The sequence below is a fragment of the Lemur catta genome, chromosome 18 (genome assembly GCF_020740605.2).
Source record: "Lemur catta isolate mLemCat1 chromosome 18, mLemCat1.pri, whole genome shotgun sequence".
Classification (NCBI taxonomy): Eukaryota; Metazoa; Chordata; class Mammalia; order Primates; family Lemuridae; genus Lemur; species Lemur catta.
Window position 1 is genome coordinate 42437465 of NC_059145.1, and position 19055 is coordinate 42456519.

At 39.4% G+C, this 19055-nt stretch overlaps 2 protein-coding genes across 3 annotated transcripts in view; both read left to right on the forward strand.

The window, feature by feature from the left end:
- The window catches only part of LOC123623646 (zinc finger protein 197-like), a 21818-nt gene extending 13984 nt beyond the window's left edge, over window positions 1-7834 (forward strand). Inside the window, 2 exon segments of the mRNA XM_045530971.1 lie at window positions 1687-3920; window positions 3922-7834. Of these exon segments, the coding sequence (XP_045386927.1) occupies window positions 1687-3920; window positions 3922-4008 (2321 nt within the window). The 3' untranslated portion in view covers window positions 4009-7834.
- ZNF35 (zinc finger protein 35) lies at window positions 6425-19055 on the forward strand. Of its 2 annotated transcripts, none has more exons than XM_045530974.1 (4): window positions 6425-8194; window positions 10463-10781; window positions 11706-11850; window positions 16941-19055. In XM_045530974.1, the coding sequence occupies exons 2-4, from the start codon at window positions 10590-10592 to the stop codon at window positions 18185-18187; spliced, it is 1584 nt and encodes a 527-aa protein (XP_045386930.1). In that variant the 5' UTR covers window positions 6425-8194; window positions 10463-10589; the 3' UTR covers window positions 18188-19055. The 2 variants fall into 2 exon arrangements, with proteins under 2 accessions (XP_045386930.1, XP_045386931.1); XM_045530975.1 differs by having other exon boundaries at window positions 10466-10781.

The window sequence follows — 19055 nt, forward strand, 5'->3', positions numbered from 1 at the left end:
ATGAAGACATCTCTTTGACTGTGCTGGTCATTTGTGCTTTATCCTGTAGGCAGTGAAGAATTATGTCTTTTGAGCAGGTGAGTGACTTGATCAAATTTAGCTATTGGAAAGTTCATTGACAATGGAGTACACGTGGATGGGGTAGTTAAGGGGCAAGAGGAATTGGAAGTAGGGAAGCCTAGTCTGTTTCTTGTAGACTTCATGAAAGATTGCAGAAAGTAACCAGCTCCCTCTATCATTCTGACATTTTTCTGTCAAGTCCCCTAAAGGTCAGTAGGCTCATAGGTAGTCTGATTCTTACACTAAAACATCAGATACTTTAACCAGCTAATTAGCTACTTATGCAAGACTTGCTAATTTCTTAACCTTTTTCTGCCTTAATTTAATCATTTATAACACTTCCTTAAAGCTTGCTTCATTATATAAAAAGAGTCTCCCTCTCCACCAAGCATTCTGCTTGCCTTATGAAACTACTCCTTGATACAATCACTGTGGAAAGGAAACTGAAGTACCAATATTGGATAGGCTTACCCATTCCTAGAGCCAGGTGGTTGGGTAGTGTGACTGCCAGTCCTGCCTGAGTCCCAGAGAGAGGGGCAGTTGAGATGAGATATGAGGGCCTGACCTAAGAATGTCTGTAGTTCATCTATTAATATTTTTTGGATGTTTTCCCTCCTTACCCTCTCATAAACTTAAAGAAGTTTATAATGAAATAAAATAGTTACACTCCTTTCTTATGTCTTTTAGGTAGATGGAAAGTGTTGTTATATTCAAGGAAAAGATAATGTTACTATTATTCACATAACTTTACTTACTAGATAATTTGGGGAACTGGCCCATCATTTTTCTCACACTTGGATAGTTTGAAAGTTAACATTATTATAAAAATTGTTTTACATGTTTAAATATTTGAGAATGTTAAAGTAGAAAGGGACCTTGGATATTAACTAGTTCAGCCTCATCGTTTTATAGATGTTTCCATATTTTTTATTTTGTCTCCATATTTTTTCCTTTTCATTCTATATTTCTTCTCTTATCTTTTATGTGTAAGTAAGGGAGTCCGATACAGTCCTGGTGTATTTGTGAATTGAATTTTAAAATTTCTACTAATTTAAAAACGAATAGGAAGTGTTATATATGAATTCTAAGAATTATGTTGCTTTTTAATGGATTTTCTTTCTGTAGTTTGTTTTCAACTAATTAAAAAGTATTCATGCACTTTTCAAAAATTAAATATTGCCTTTCATAGTCCTTAGGTATATTTTCCTCCCTGTAAAGTTCCCATCTTCCTAACATGAAGAAAATAAAAAGAATTCTTTCTAAGCCAAGTGGATCTGGCTGTTCTATCCAGCTTCCTGAACCTCAGATCTGAACCACCTACGTAAGATTTCATGTTCTCTCTCTGATTCTTCCTTGCATCTATTTTCTCAGCATCATTTGTATTTTTGCATCTGCTTCCTGAAGATGAAGAGCTTAGAAATATCTCAGAGTGAGTTGTATGTTAATCCATTTACAACATCTTCTCAGTATAACATTCTGCTTTGTATCTTTGTTTAATGAGAAGTTTCTCCTTTCTGTATGTACATAAAAGTACACCCTTCTAGGATGTTTTAAAGTCATTTGAAGATCCTGTTCTCACAGACAGAGGGACATGGTAACATTTGCATTTTTAATTCCTTTTACCAGAATGGGAGACCATGACCGAGAATGAGGAGGTGACATCAAAGCCAAGTATTTCTCAAAGAGTAGACTCTCAGAAAGGAACATCAAAAAGACTTCAAGGAGGTGTTCCCTGGGTCCTTGATTTGGAGGAAGAGTATGAATGGCAAGTTTTGTCAAGTCAGTGGGAAAATGAAACAGGGGAAAGGACAGACACAGTGAAGAAAGGTTCCCTTTGTGAACGAAACAAGAAGAAAAGGACTCCACCAGAAAAACGAGGCCAACAGTGGAAGGAATTTGGAGAAAGCTTGACTTTAGGTTCAGCTATTTCTGAAAGTTTAGTAGGTACTGAAGGAAAGAAGTTTTTTAAATGTGATATATGTTGTAAACATTTCAATAAAATCTCCCATCTTATAAACCATCGAAGAATCCACACTGGTGAGAAACCTCATAAATGTAAGGAGTGTGGAAAAGGCTTTATTCAGCGCTCAAGCCTTCTCATGCATTTACGGAACCATTCTGGGGAGAAACCTTACAAATGTAATGAGTGTGGAAAAGCGTTTTCTCAAAGTGCTTACCTTCTAAACCATCAGAGAATCCACACTGGAGAAAAACCTTACAAATGTAAGGAGTGTGGAAAGGGCTTCTATAGACACTCCGGCCTTATTATACATCTAAGGCGCCATTCAGGGGAGAGACCTTATAAATGTAATGAGTGTGGGAAAGTTTTCTCTCAGAATGCTTACCTCATTGACCATCAAAGGCTCCACAAAGGGGAAGAACCTTATAAATGTAATAAGTGTCAGAAAGCTTTCATTCTGAAGAAGAGCCTCATTCTGCACCAGAGAATCCACTCTGGGGAGAAACCCTATAAATGTGATGAATGTGGAAAAACCTTTGCTCAGACCACTTACCTTGTTGACCATCAGCGACTCCACAGCGCAGAGAACCCTTACAAGTGTAAAGAATGTGGAAAAGTTTTTATTCGAAGTAAAAGCCTCCTCTTACACCAGAGAGTCCACACAGAAAAGAAAACCTTTGGTTGCAAAAAATGTGGAAAGATTTTCAGTTCTAAGTCAAACCTCATTGATCATAAGAGGATGCACAGCAGAGAGAAACCTTATAAATGCACTGAATGTGGGAAAGCCTTCACTCAGAGTGCTTACCTTTTTGACCACCAGAGACTCCACAATGGGGAGAAACCCTATGAATGTAATGAATGTGGGAAAGTTTTTATTCTGAAGAAAAGTCTCATTTTACATCAAAGGTTCCATACTGGAGAGAATCTCTATGAATGTAAAGATTGTGGCAAGGTCTTTGGCTCTAACAGAAACCTCATTGATCATGAGAGACTCCACAATGGGGAGAAGCCATATGAATGTCGAGAGTGTGGGAAAACCTTTATCATGAGCAAAAGTTTCATGGTTCATCAGAAACTCCATACACAAGAAAAAGCCTACAAATGTGAGGATTGTGGGAAGGCTTTCAGTTACAATTCAAGCCTGCTTGTACATCGGAGAATCCACACTGGAGAAAAGCCCTTTGAATGTAGTGAGTGTGGAAGAGCTTTCAGTTCAAACAGAAACCTTATTGAACATAAGAGAATCCACAGTGGTGAGAAACCCTACGAGTGTAATGAGTGTGGCAAATGCTTCATTCTGAAGAAAAGCCTCATTGGACATCAGAGGATTCACACAAGGGAAAAGTCTTATAAATGCAATGACTGTGGTAAAGTCTTTAGTTACCGCTCAAACCTTATTGCCCATCAGAGAATCCACACTGGCGAGAAGCCCTATGCATGTAATGAGTGTGGGAAAGGCTTTACTTACAACAGAAACCTTATTGAACATCAAAGAATTCACAGTGGGGAAAAAACCTATGAATGTCATATATGTAGAAAAGTCCTTACCTCTAGTAGAAATCTTATGGTACATCAAAGAATCCATACTGGAGAGAAACCTTATAAATGTAATGAGTGTGGAAAAGACTTTAGTCAGAATAAAAACCTTGTTGTACATCAGAGAATGCACACTGGAGAAAAACCTTATGAGTGTGAGAAGTGTAGGAAATCCTTTACTTCTAAGAGGAATTTAGTTGGCCACCAGAGAATCCACACAGGAGAGAAACCTTATGGGTGTAATGATTGTACTAAAGTTTTTAGGCAAAGAAAAAACCTTACTGTACATCAGAAAATTCATACAGATGAAAAACCTTGTGAATGTGATGAGTCTGAAAAGGAATGCTCTCAAACTTCAAACATTTCATCTGCAACAAAAAATCCGTACTGTGGAGGAATTCTCTTGGCTACAAAATACCAATAAATCCAAGATAGAGAGCCAGAAAATCTAGTGTCATATGTAAAATGGAATAGCATTCCTGCCTATTTAAGTAACTGCTGGAGGAATGATACATAGTTCTAAGGAAAAAAAACCTAAGATCAACCATTTTATAGACAAGTGAGTTGCATATATTTAATAGAAGAAACTTAATCTAGACTTTTAAGTCTACAAAAACATAATTCAAATCTAATAATGTAGTTATAAATGATAGCAAAAATGTCTTTGTATTAAAAAGTGGACATGTTTATGAAAATATGTATGACGTACATTTTAAATATAGCATCACTGCTACAGAAGGTCTGTGTAGACAGCATGATCCAGAATGTCAGATGTGGAGTTGGTGGACAGTAGTCTGCTGTTTGAAGACAACCTAAGAAGAGCACTGGATTTGGAATCAGAAGACCTAGGTTTGTGTTTGGCTCTTTCCCTTACTAGCTATATGATTTTATTAAGTCAGTCTCTAAGCCTCCGTTTCTCTGTCAGTCAAATGCTGACAGAATGCCTACCTCACAGGGTTGTTGTGAGGGTTAACTGAAAGGATATTTGTGAAAAAAACTTTATGAAATCAGTTGTCAATAAAGTTGGATAAAAGAGGTATGGTCACAATCTGAACATGACATAATGTAAGTGTGTTCATTAAGTCAGTATTAGAATGAAGGGGATTCCATGAATCTCAAAAATATTCATTTTTATAAAAGGAAGTATAGTGAATAGCAAACTTTGGAATTTAGTGCTTTAAGAAGAATTTTTTAAAATTCACCTTTAAAATGTCTAAGGAAGTTAATATCATAGCTGATATACCTAGCTTGTGTTTATGGAAAAATATTATGGCCAGCCATTACAGTGATGCCAAGGAAAACAATTTATTTTCCAACCTTTGAATTTGAAACTTAACAGATGTAGAGTGTCAAAATGGAAGGACAGTCCTGTGTTGCTTTCTTTGTTCATAGGGAAAAATCCTTTACCCCAACAGCTGAGGTGATGATCCTTACCACAGTCATTCTCATATTGTATTGTATTGTATTTTAAATTGATGCATAATAGATGTACATACTTCAGGGTATATATGATCATTCTCAGTGCTAATCAGCATTTCATCATTGCTGTTATGTGATAGCTTATAATTCATGAAACAACATTCTGTCCCAGCACTTAATATACTACATAAAATTTTCAGCCTGAGCCAATACCTTCAAGTTCTAATTAAGCCAATGTAGAATCCACTTCTGGGCAGTCAGTGCCCATTGTCCCTGTGAACCAACCATTCATTCAGCCTGTGACCTTTTGTATATTTATAGGTTTAACTCAGCCTGTATTGAGCTGATAATTTTTTGGACTATAAATACTTGAATATCAGGATTGTGTTTTCTAATACTAGTAATGTCCAAGTGGTGTGTTGATTATAATAAATGTTATTAATTCCTAGTTCTTCATTAGAATGAAAGGTACCTAAGAGTGAAAATTGAAAAGGGACCAAGGTTTAGCCTTAAGACCTGGATATGAGTTAGGTTCTGCCACTTGCCTTCACTTTTTGGAGCCTTGATTACCTCATCTGTTAACAGGAGGAAGAATATCTACCTCACAAAGTTATGAGGTAATGAATATGAAAATGCTTCATATCCATACTGTAGAAGAATCACCCCAGATTGTATAATAATTACAAAGGGATGTATGTACTTTAACAATGGAGAAAGCTATCTTTTACCTCTTAACCAAGTAACAAAATGTAACATTGCTAAGACTAAGACAGCCCACATAATGTGCCTCCTTGTGTGATGTAATAAGCCAAAAATTGTTCAACCTGAATTTAATCAAGCTTCTCAGATTTAATTGCCAGTTTACAGGAAATACAGGAGACAGATGAACAAAATAAAAGACACCATGAGAAACAGACAAATCTAGAACATGGGATATCATATAAGAAAACACCCCTGGATTCTTCAAAATGTCATTATGATGGAGAAGAGAGGGGAGTGATAATTGTTGAAGCTGGATGAGTGTACTGGGAGTTTATTAGTATTCTCTGCTTTTGTGTATGTGTGAAAATTTTCATAATGAAAGCTATAAAATGTGGATGAGGGGGGTTGTTTTGAAAAGATACTGAAAAGCCATTGGATACTAGGAACCAGAAACAGACTCATATAAATGCCCAGTTGATTTTTGACAGGTGCAAAACCAATGCAATGGAGGAGGGATAGCCTTTCCAACAAATGTGGCTGGAGCAATTGTATATCCATTGGCAAAACAAACAAAAAACAACTTCAGGACCTAGGACTAAGGGAAGAAGTCTTAGATGACATCAAAAGCATGCTCCATAAAAGGAAAAAAATGTTGAATTGGACCTCATCAAAATTAATTTGCTCTGCTTTTACCCTTTTATGAGAATGAAAAGACATTACAGACTGGGAGAAAATATTTGCAAAGCATATATCCAACAAAGAATTTGTATCTAGACTGCAGAAAGAACTCTCAAAACTTAACAGTTAAGAAATAAATCCAGTTAGAAAATGAGCAAAAGACATGAACAGACATTTTACCGAAGTATAGATGGCAAATAAGCAAATGAAAAGATGTTTAATGTCATTAGTCATTAGGGAAATGCAAATTAAAATCATGAATTACCACTATGTACCTATCAGAGTACCTAAAGTATAAATAATAGCAGTAACACCAATGCTGACAAGGATGTGGAGAAACTGGATTGCTGGGAATGTAAAATAGTATAGCCACTCTGGAAAATAGTTTGGCAGTTTCTTATAAAATCAAGCATGTACATATCTTATGCCTCAGTAATTATATTCCTGAGCATTTATCACAGAGAAATGAAGGCTTAAGGTCACACAAAAACTGTACATGGATGTTCATAGCAGCTTCATTTGTAATAGTCAAAATTTGTAGGCAACCCAAATATCTTTCACTAGGTGGTTTTAAACACACTGGTATATCTATACCATGGAATACTTATTACTCTGCAATAAAATGTAATGACTTGTTGATAGCCATAACTCCTTGAATAAATTTCAAGGGAATTAATGCTGAGTGAAAATACCAGTCTCAAAAGGTCATATACTTTATGAGTCCATTTATACAACATTCTCAAAATGACAAAACTGTAGAAGTGAAAACTGGGATTAGTGGTTGCCAGAGGTTAGGGATGGTGGGAGGGAGAAGGGGGAGAGGGTTGGATGTAACTATATTAAAGAGGTAGCACCAGGGAAGTCTTTGTGGTGATGGAACACTTGTGTATTTTGATTGTGGTGGTGGTTATGCATATCTACACGTTTTAAAAATAACATAAAAGTATACACACACACTACCAATGTTGATATCCTGGTATTGATAAGTATAATTATGTCAGATGTAACCATTGGGGGAAACGGGTGAAAGCTACTATCTTTGCAACTTCCTGTGAATCTATCATTTCAAAATAAAAGGAAAAAAAGCCCAAAACTAAAGAGCCATAACCAAATACAGTGTGTGAAACTGATTTGGGAAGAAAAATAATGAAAATATATGTTAGGACAATAGAAGAAATCTGAATATGACTGGATATTAGATGGTAGTAGAGAATTACTGTTAATTTTCTTACCTGTGATGATGGTGTTAGTTTGAACAATATTCTCATTTTTAAAGGATGCATGTTGAAGTATTTGGAATGAAGTGTTCTGGTATTACAACTTTTAAAAAATGCTTTTAAGTATGTATAAAGAAATAAGGCAAACACAGCAGAATGTTAATTGCTGCGTCCAGATGGAGGATAATGGGTATTCAATGTACCATGCTTTCAACTTTTCTGTATCGTTTGATATTTTTGAAATAAAACGTTTGGGGGGAAATTATCAGGGCTTTCTACAGATTAATGCTTTGTAGCGTCAGGCTTCCAGTCGCGCCTCGCCTGAGTGCCCTGCCCAGCCAGGGGATGCGCCCCTCCCCGAGGCACAGAGCCTCTACCCGCACGGTCCTTCTAAGCGCTTCTGCCCCATCCCTGGTCCGGCTTGACTTTGGACATCCATCGAGAAGAAAGCACCTCCGAGATTCCTAGAGAGGCCAGTCTGGCGACTTGGGGAGCCGGAAGCCCATCCCGAGGCACTTCCTGTCCGGTCATTGTTCTCGCGCCGGTTGGAGCAGGGGTCACGGTCCGCCAGCCTCCTGCTCCAGAGCTGGTGAACTCGGGCCTGGCCTCTCTGCTGCGCACGGTGAGCGGGGTCAGCGGGAGTGGGCGCGAATGTCGGGGGAGAAGAAGGGGTTATCCCTGGGGCGGTGGCTCGAGGGGCGGCCCGCTACGTCCTTCCCTCGGGAACACCAGCCCTGTCTTGGGGTGGCTCAGTGCCCCGCCACCTTGGAATCCCGCCTATCGGGGGCCGGGCTTGGGAGAGGATGGACGCAGACAGGCCAGAGGGCAGGCAGGTCCCGGGGAGAAGGCCACGAGGGCCCTATAGGTGGAGGGGATGGAATGCCACGTTTGGAAATAGGGAAAAGACATAGAAAGGGAAGCCTTTGATAGAAGGCTCTGTGCCAACAGGGGCTGGAGGTCCATTTGAATCTGATCAGAAGTCTGATGATGGTACTCAGAGCAGACGATTTCATGTATGCAAAAGGTGGAACTAGTCTTAAACTAGTCATGGAAAGAATAATCCTCCAGATCTAAGATTTGTCACAGGAATGAGGGTATTGCTTTAATCAAGAAATTCAATGTATGCAATAACTTGCCAGTAAGTGAACATAGAGAAAAGAACAAGATCGCTTCAATAGCTGCAAAAGCAGATTTAATGCAATTTATCACCTTTTTCTAATAAAACGTCCAAAAGGCAATAGAAAGAAAAATTTCAATCTCTTCATAATCAACCGAAATAGTAAGATAATTTCATTCAGAAATTAGAAACAAACAAAAAACCTTACTGGCTTAGCTATGATAAACGGTTATTGTTAATTATTGTTGGTGTGGATTGGTGTGGTGCTTTTGGAAAGCAATTTGACAGTACATTTCAACCATAAAATCCTTGAACCAGTAATCCTGTTTATTCTAAAAGAATAATTCAGCAAAAGAAAAAATTATTTGCACAGAAAAAATTTTTAAACAATTATTAAGAAAATAAACTGGGAATATTAAAAAGTCCTTTTACTAAAGGAATGGTTCATGAATAGGGTATGGTTAAGTAAATGATAATGTAAATAATTTATTATTTATTTATGTTTTTAGAGACAGAGTCTTACTCTGTCACCAAGGCTGGAGTGCAGTGGCACAATCATAGCTCACTGCAGCCTCCGGCTCCTGGGCTCAAGTGATCCTCCTGCCTCAGCCTGCAGAGTAGCTGGGACTACAGGTGTGCGCCATAATGCCTGGCTCATTTAAAAAAAAAATTTTTAGAGATGGGGTCTTGCTATGCTGCCCAGACTGCCATAATTTAGGATATTGTGCTAGAATGAGGTAGCTTTGTATGTACTATTTTGAAAGATTGACAAGACTATTGGGAAATGTGGAAACTGAGTTCAAAAATCAAACAATGCAGATTGCTGAATAATGTACAAGTGTGATGATCTGAAGTTTGTTTTGGAAAAATAAGCAATCTGCGTGAAGGTGTACATGTATTTATGTAAATGCAGAGAAAAGGAACTAGGAGTCCCATCTAGACTTATAACTAATTGCTCAGTGTGTGTGTGTGTTGGACATATATTTAATTCTATATATTTGTGTATTGCTTGATCTGTTTTCAATGAGAGTGAAAATTTATCAGCACTGTGGGTTATTGTGTAGCAAGTAAAAATAAGCATGAAGTAACATGAAAAGAATTTTTTTTTTAGTCTTAAAAGTAATACTTCATTTCACAGGACATTTGGAAGATATGGAAAGTGTAAAAATCAAACAAATAAATGAAAAGAACCTCAAAACTCACTGTAATTACACCACCCAAAGATAACCACCCACTCCTAACATGTTGATATATGGACTCCCAGTCTTTTTCTTGGGATTCTTTTGTTCACACTATTTTGTATCCTGAGCATAAAGCAATATTTGTGTTATATCCCTTTTTTAAAAATGCTAATAATAATTGTGAAAATATGTATCCCTTATGGTCAAAACCAGAAAGTTTATAAAATCAGAATTATTGTTACTATGGTTAGAATAAAAGAAATATCTTCAATTTTACAATGTATAGCAGTTATCTCTCTGGAGGTAGACCAGGGGTTATTTTTCTTAATCATTTTTGGTATTTTTCAAGTTTTTACATAAAAATGTTAACTTTTAATGAGAAAAAAAATCACTGAATGTTATATAAAGCTGTTTGGAATGTGATTATTATGGGAAGAAATTACATATTTACAGTCCAACCCCTTTCAGCCTATGAGGGAGGAGTTATTTTGTGTGCTATAGTTGCCGCTGGCCAGGCACTGGTGAAATTGCCAGTTGAGTGGCATCCAGGCAAATCTCTGCTTGGTGCTAACAGTGTTTTCTGATTTCTCAGTAGACAATACTCATCTTGGCCCTGGGAAGAAACTTAAGAAGATGCTTTTGAAACTTAAAGATTAGATGGGGCTTGATCTCTGCTGGGCAACTGCCAGCTATAGGAGTTCCTCTGCTGAGCTGGAAAGATGACTGCAGAATTAAGAGAAGCCATGGCCCTAGCCCCTTGGGGCCCAGTGAAGGTGAAAAAGGAGGAGGAAGAGGAGGACAACTTCCTAGGTCAGGCATCCAACCAAGAAATGCACTCTGAGAACATTACCATCTGGGCCCCAGAGGAGGGTCTTCAGACAGGCCTTGATGTATCAGAAGAGGAGGAAAAGGTAAATGGTAGCCTGGGTGGAAGGAGGGAGCAGAGACCTGAAGACCTCAAGTAGTTAAAGAGAGTACTCTGCCCCTCTACTTCCACACTTGGACTCTTAGTTCCTGGTTAGGGCTCTGGCCATTAGTACTTTGTAATGTAATAGAAACGTTCCCTTCTGATTGATTTGACATTCAGTGTTTTCTCTAAACCAGCGGTTCTCACACTTTGCTACACAGAACCTGGGGAGCTTTTTATAAAATTTTGATGTTCGCGCCATACTCTATACTAATTAAATCAGAATCTGGGGGTGGCATCTGGGTATCTGCACCTGATAGTCTTCAGGTGATTCCAGTCAGGGTTTAACAAACTTTAATGCCCATAGGAATCACCTGGGGGTTCTTGTTAAAATGCTGATTCTGATTCAGGAGGTCTGAGATTCTGTAGTTCTCACAAACTCCCAGGTGATGCATGTACTGCTGATCTGCAGACCACATTTTCAGTAGTGAGGCTACACCCTGTGCTGTGTCCTTAATGTTTTTAAACACACCCCTTACCATTACTAGTCAAATGAAGGCAGAGGTTCTCCAGACCCTACTGTAATAAAATGATCAGAACCTTGTTTCTTTGATCTTTAGACCCCAAAAAAGTGTACTCTGAAATAGCTCCCCATGTGCTCTCTCCTCTTGTCATGTACTTAGTGGTGAGTTAGGTTGGATTCTGGAGTGAGCAATGAGGTGAGATCAAAGTGATAGGGAAGAAGGTGGTAGGCTTGCTTTTCTGCCAGCTTATCTTAGGGGTTGGGAAAGATTCTGGCTTCCTTTTCCATGTTAAAAAATGTTTTGTGACCTCCAGAAATAGGTACCTATCTTCTCATCCTCAAAGCTGTAATTACACCAACCCCTACCACCAGTTTCCTCATAAGCATGTGCCTACTTGTCTCCAGGGTCAGAACATGTTCTGGGACATGGCGGTAGTCCTGAAAGCAACACAGGAGGCACCTGCTGCTCCACCCCTTGGCAGCTACTCAATACCAGGGACCCTGGCCAAGAGCGAGATACTGGAGACTCATGGAAACATGAACTTTCTAGGTAAGGTCCAACTCCCTGATTCAGAATCTTACCATTGCAGTTTCTCAAAATCTTTTCAGGGATTGGTGGGCATCTGGTCTCCTACCCTGAGCAACACAGAATATCAAGGTGTTGAAAGTATGAGGGAGAGCTGGATAGAAGATTGCTGAGAGATGTCTATGCAGTTGTCATGGGAAATGGCTTACTTTGCACACAGGCTTAAGACATCAGACAGACATAGATGAATTCCAAATTCACTTCTTAATCATATTTGTCATTCAGAGAGTTTCATGTTTGCACACATGTGTAGACACATGTCCTCTTCATATACTTTTTAGTTAATCATACCTTGGTGTGCCTTCAAGAAAAGCTAGCTAAGGTAGGAAGGGTCAACTTTTGTGGTGATTTTGAGGAAATAGCCTGGAGATGTTCTGTTTTCATAGATCTTTTTGCAAATTCTAGAGGATTTTGAACAGCTGTGTCAACCATAATGTTCAAAATTAGGTCTTGGTGGAATATACTGATGGCTTATCACCTGGTTCTCTCTAAACTGGGACTCAGGAAAAGGTAATATGTTCGAAATGTCTTGATTCGTGGTAGCAGAAGCTTGCTGTGGAGGAGTGGCAAACAACTGAGGGTTAAGAATGCAGTAGCCATGGGTGCCATGCTGTGGAAGCAATTACCTGGATGGCTGCCAGGGCCCCTTCTTATAAGTCTGCCCGATATTGTGTCAATATTTTGAACCCTCTCTCCTCCCTAGCCAATTCCTCAGGCATTTGGGACCAGTGATGTGGAGATTAGGCTCTCCACCTTTCATTTTCTTGTCTTGTCTTTAATTATTCCCCAAATTCCCAGCAGGTCTGTTCCCCACTTTCTGCTCTCTGTTCTATTCCCTCTGGTGTATTCCCCTTGAGTTACTTCTTTTCAGTCTCCTCGCTGTATCAGCCATTCACAGTCTTTAACTCCATTCATGAACAAGCTGCATTTTCCTATTTTGCCTCTTACCTCCAGACCCTGGTTTTCCCCAAGACTTAACTTTTTGTGCTGCCATCCATTTCCATAGCAGCAGGTGATGGCAGGAACACTGAGCTCTAGGAGTAAGAGAGAGACCTGAGTGTGGTTGCTGCCTTGCCTCTGATGACTGTGATCTTGAGTAAGTCCTTTCTCTCTGTGGATCTCTATTTCCTGTTCTACGTACTAGGTGCATTCATCCAGTGAGTACAGGATTCGTTGGTGGCCTATTTCCTGTGTGCCAGGCAGTGTGATAGGTGCTAGAGGTATGGAAATGAATTAAGACACAGCCCTCCCCACCTCCTTTTTTTTTTTTCGAGACAGAGTCTCACTCTGTTGCCTGGGCTAGAGTGCCATGGTGTCAACTTAGCTCACAGCAACCTCAAACTCCTGGGCTTAAGCGATCCTACTGCCTCAGCCTCCCAAGTAGCTGGGACTACAGGCATGCGTCACCATGTATGGCTAATTTTTTCTATATATTTTTTAGTTGTTCAGCTAATTTTCTTTCTATATGTAGTAGAGACGGGGTCTCACTCTTGCTCAGGCTGGTCTCGAACTCCTGAGCTCAAACGATCTGCCTGCCTCGGCCTCCCAGAGTGCTAGGATTACAGGCGTGAGCCACCGCGCCTGGCCTGACACAGCCCTTTTTTTATTTTAGCTCCCACACAATTGAAGAAGTTTCATCTTCATGATGAAATCATATAATATACATGAAAGTGCTTTGTAAATAGTGATGTGTTACTGGGTTTTTAATGTTTGAGAGAGTTTTAACTATAGTTTCCTATATTTTAATTAATGTTGAATTTATTAAAGTTTATTCATTTAAGAACCAATTTTTAAGGCTTTAAGCGTAACTTATTTTTATTTCATCCATGTATCTAGAAATATTTCTATAAAAGTGAGAACATTTGTACTTCTTCAATTCATGTTTGGTTAAGCTTCAAGTTTTACAGATTAAATTTTGGAAACATTTAACTCCACCTAGATATCAAATTTTCTTATATAAAACATAGTTTCAAATTTAATATATCTAATTCTTTAAAACATTTCAAACACTTAACTAGGCAGACTTATGAATCTTGTAAATAAAATCTTGATAAACATACAGCTTTTATAAATCTGATGAATTGGAATTATATGTTTAGTAAATCAAATTACCTTATTTCGGAATATAGTCTCCAGCTAAGATAGTAGGTTCCTGTAGCATTTCAAATCTCTTCTTTTAAAAAAAAAAAGGAAAGAATTAGCCAGGTGTAATATTACACAACTATAATCCCTGCTACTCAGGAGGCTGAGGCAGGGGGTTCACCTGAGCCCAGGAATTTGAGGTTGCAGTGAGCTACTATGATGCCACTGTACTCTAGCCTAGGCAACAGAATGAGACTCTGCCCCCCCCAAAAGGAAAAGGAAACTATTGATTTCAAAACTATTTCTATGCCTATGTTCTAATTGATCACAAATTACTTTTTAGTTTATTTTTTCAGTATTTCTGTACTTATTTTACTTTTTCTAGAGTTGCAGTAATCCTACGTGATTAAAAAAAATGGAATAATATCATTTCAAACAAGCTAAGGTTATATGGGTTCTGGGTTATTGGCCAGTTAATCTTTTCACCCAAGGAGATTTGAACTTGAGCACACAGAATAGGTCTTGATTCTCTTTTCTGAGACACTGGGCATTTGCCAAGACCCTAGGTCTTTCTTCATCCCTGTGATGAACTGTTACATAACCACTTGCATTAAAACCTTCTAGGCTACAGTTGTACCTGTTTCTGTACTGGTTTTGACATAGACATTATCAAATATAAGGAATTATTTCCATTATTGGCACTAATCAGTTCAGTAGTTTCCATTGGCCTTCATCCTTCATGTCTTTCTAACATTCTGAATCTCCCAGTAAAGAGAATAGGAGTGAAGGTCAGGGAGACAGTACAGCTGTGAACTAAAGTATTTAGGGCTCTATTCCTGTTGGAGAGATGCTGGGTACTGGAATGGCAGGCCTTGGTGTCAGTGATAGGGAGCAAAGGAGAAGAAGGTGAGAAGAAGCAGGAAAGGAGATGTTAGAAGGGAAAAAAATAAAGTGAGATGGAAGTGATGAAGAATAGTAGAGAAAATAGAAGAAAGTAATGCACAAAAGAAAAACAGAGGAGACATGAAACTATATATGGAAAAGTTCAGAATATTTCACAAAAATTGAAAAAAAAAATAAAAACCAGGAGAGGAGAAACATGAAAGGGCAGTAGTGGAAAGAGGTAGCAGGAAAAAATAATAAAGAGAAACAAGACAAGAAGATATAAGAACAATTAAACGACAGGGAGAAAAACAGTAGATTACAAAAAAGACGTCAGAACAGTAGGAATAGAAATAACCAGGAAAGGTTTAGTGTTTCAGATTTTTCTTGTTGTCACATTTGTAGCTCTACAGTATCTAGCACTTGGGCACTTCTTTTCTCTGATACTTCCCGTCTTGTCTGAATGATGGTGATGGAATTTCAGATTACCATGGTCTTCACCAGGCAGTCAAACCAGGCTATTTTCCAGCTCCCAATATTGCTTTGTACCCCCCCAACATCCCTGTCCCACCCCACTCATGGCATTAGTTGGAGAGTCACCCTGGCCTGTGCCAGTGGGATATTTCCCTCGTGGATGTTGGATTCCCCCTGTGCGGTTGCAGCATGACTTCTGGCTCACAGCTCCACTGCTCACTTCTAAGCTGATGTCACCATGGAAGTACCTTCCTCTACAGGCTTGCTGCCCACTCCAACTGCCCCTCATTTCACTTGTCTTATTATTTGAGTAGTTTTCCTGAACTTAGTAATTCACCAATAGTTATTAAGGGCTAACTCTACCGACACTGGGATGCACAGGTGCACATTCCAAGGTCAAGGGGTGTTCGAGGTAGAGAGAAGATGAACATAAAGAACTATGATGTTACAGGAGGACCCCTTTTTGATGCCATTAGGGCTCTGAGGCAACGTTATAACATCCAGAGATTAATTGGAGTCTTAAAACTTCAGGATATTTTGGTGTTCTTATATTTTCTGGCATTGCAGAGCAGGCTATGCCATAATTGAACAAGGTCAGCTTTCCTTGACACAATGCTAAGCAGTTCCTTTTACACCAGGGTTAGTTAGTGTTTATTATGTTCAACTTCTTCCTTAATCTCTCCTAGTGTAGCTGAGGGCTGTCTGTCACCATAGCAACTCTCATACCCTAAGGGCTCATCTTTCCTGCTGGCCCCCTGTAGGAGTAGCATCAGTCAGGCTGAAAGTCACAGCACACACTCAGACCACTCACTGTGTTCCATTCACTGTTCTGAACAGTTGACATAGAGTAACTGTGTTAATCCACTCACAGCTTTCTGAAGTAGATACTATCATCCCTATTTTAGAGATTAGGGAACTGAGGATCAGAGGAGTTAAGTAACTATCCCAGAGTCATGCAGCTGATTAGTGGCAGAGCAGGGATTTGAAACCAGTCTGCCTGCCTCCAGAATCCATGTTCGTAACCTCTGTTGCTGCGCAGCCTCTCAGTGTTCTGCATGCTTTTTGTCACTATGGCTGTCTTGGCATCCAGTGTGATCCTTTCTGGCCATGCTTATCCTTTCTTTGATATCTAGCATCCCAGACACAGAAGCTTAAGTTGCTAGATATTTGTTCACAGGTTAAGGAATCTCTTTACTTAATTGGTGGGTTGTAAACAAGTCGAAATCCACACTAAGTAGCTAAGGTAAGAAAGCAAGCCCATGGAGAGGCTGGTGTCCATCATAACTGGTCTTAATTGTGAGATCAGTCATCAGACAACCCGGGGAAGTGCCACCTGAAGATTGGGCCTTCCTGTCACGAGGCAGTGGGTTAAGTGTCTAATAGAAGTAAGTGGAAGTGCTGGAAAGACCATGAGTCAGTGAATTCTCCTCTAGGTTGGTGGAGTGGAAGAAGAAGAACCTACAAAGGAGAGGTAACATGATAGAATTCTTTTCTCTGATGAAGCCATTTTGCAAGAGGTGCTAAAGTCACATACTTCCTGACCTTTTTAGACCTGATCCTATTCTTTTTCTAGGCCAGAGAAATCTAACATTTGCATTTTCTATTTTTTTGTTCAGGTGCTGACACCAAGAACCTACAGTTACTTGTTCCAAAAACTGAGATATGTGATGAAGCTGAAAAACCACTTATAATATCAGGAAGAATCCAGAAAACTGACCCTCAAGGACCTGAATTAGGACAAGCCTGTGAAAAAGGAAACATGTTACAGGGGCAGAGAATAAAGAAGGAAAAGAAAGATTTCAGACAAGTGACAGTGAATGACTGTCACTTACCTGAAGGCTTCAAAAAAGAGGAAGACCAGAAATGTAAGCAATCTGGGGGAAAGTATAGCCTTAATTCTGGCACTGTTAAAAATCAGAAAATACAGTCTGGGCAAAAACCTTTTACATGTAGTGTGTGTGGGAAAGGCTTTAGTCAGAGTGCAAACCTTGTTGTGCATCAGCGAATCCACACTGGGGAGAAACCGTTTGAATGTCATGAGTGTGGGAAGGCCTTCATTCAGAGTGCAAACCTCGTTGTACATCAGAGAATCCACACTGGACTGAAACCTTATGTTTGCTCAAAATGTGGGAAAGCCTTCACTCAGAGTTCAAATCTGACTGTACATCAAAAAATCCACTCCTTAGAAAAAACCTTCAAGTGCAGTGAATGTGAGAAAGCCTTTAGTTATAGCTCACAGCTTGCTCGGCACCAGAAAGTCCACATTACAGAAAAATGCTATGAATGTAATGAGTGTGGGAAGACATTTACTCGGAGCTCTAACCTCATTGTCCACCAGAGGATCCACACTGGGGAGAAGCCTTTTGCCTGTAACGATTGTGGCAAAGCCTTTACCCAGAGTGCAAATCTTATTGTACATCAGCGAAGCCATACTGGTGAGAAGCCATACGAGTGTAAAGAGTGTGGGAAAGCCTTTAGTTGTTTTTCACACCTTATAGTGCACCAGCGAATTCACACTGCGGAGAAACCTTACGACTGCAGTGAATGTGGGAAAGCCTTCAGTCAGCTCTCTTGCCTTATTGTCCACCAGAGAATTCACAGTGGAGATCTTCCTTATGTGTGTAATGAGTGTGGGAAGGCCTTCACGTGTAGCTCATACCTACTTATTCATCAGAGAATCCATAATGGGGAAAAACCTTACACGTGTAATGAGTGTGGCAAGGCCTTCAGGCAGCGGTCGAGCCTCACTGTGCACCAGAGAACCCACACGGGAGAGAAGCCCTATGAGTGTGAGAAGTGTGGTGCAGCTTTCATTTCTAACTCACACCTCATGCGACACCACAGAACCCATCTTGTTGAGTAGCAAGTAAAGGAAAAGGAAGACCTCCAGCGTTGGTCATGACTTATTGTCGCCCAAATTAGACACCTCTTTGCGTTTTCTTCCTTTGTAAAAACAAGGCCTATGTCCTTAAAAGTTACAGTTTTCAGAAATGCAGCACAAAACACAAGACAAGTATTTCAAAGGCTAATTTAAAGAAAATGAAAACTAAGCACCTAAAGACAAGGACTTTGTTTTACCTGTACCCTCAGCAGCATGTTTTCTGAAATGGAATGTGGCTTTCTTAGGAAAGAGTCATACAAAACTAAGTGATAAAGATCCTATTTGAGGAAAGGTCTATTTTGCTGAATTTTGTTTTTTAAAACTCTGGTACTTGCTTGAGCAATAGGCAGGTTATCTGCCGGTTGAATTCTGGAGCTTTGAACCCTGTCTTTTAGTATTTTGGTGACTAGTTAAGGAAACCACTTGGGGTAGCAATTCAATGACAGCTGGCCTATGAACATTAATAAGCTTTCCCTTCTCTAGGTAATTTTTAAAAAGCCAATCAAAACAAACAAACAAAAAACAAAACTATTAAGTGTCTACTGCTCCTAAAATGGACAGAAATAGGAAATGGCCTTTTTCCTTATTGTCTATACCTCCTGAACCTTGGTATTGTAAAGCTCTGGAGACCTCTGACGAGTCTGTTCTGACCACTCCCCGGCCTGCATGGCCAAGCACTGAAGGATTGATGGAGACACCACACACCAGCTATATTCATTTGCTGAGATTGACAACTCTCCAAACTCAACCCCCTAATTCCCATCACATTCCATTTGGGTGAGATGCAACTAACAGTCCCCTTCCTGGATAGAGGAGTCAAAGAATAAAGCTTGCCTAGAGGCATGCCCAA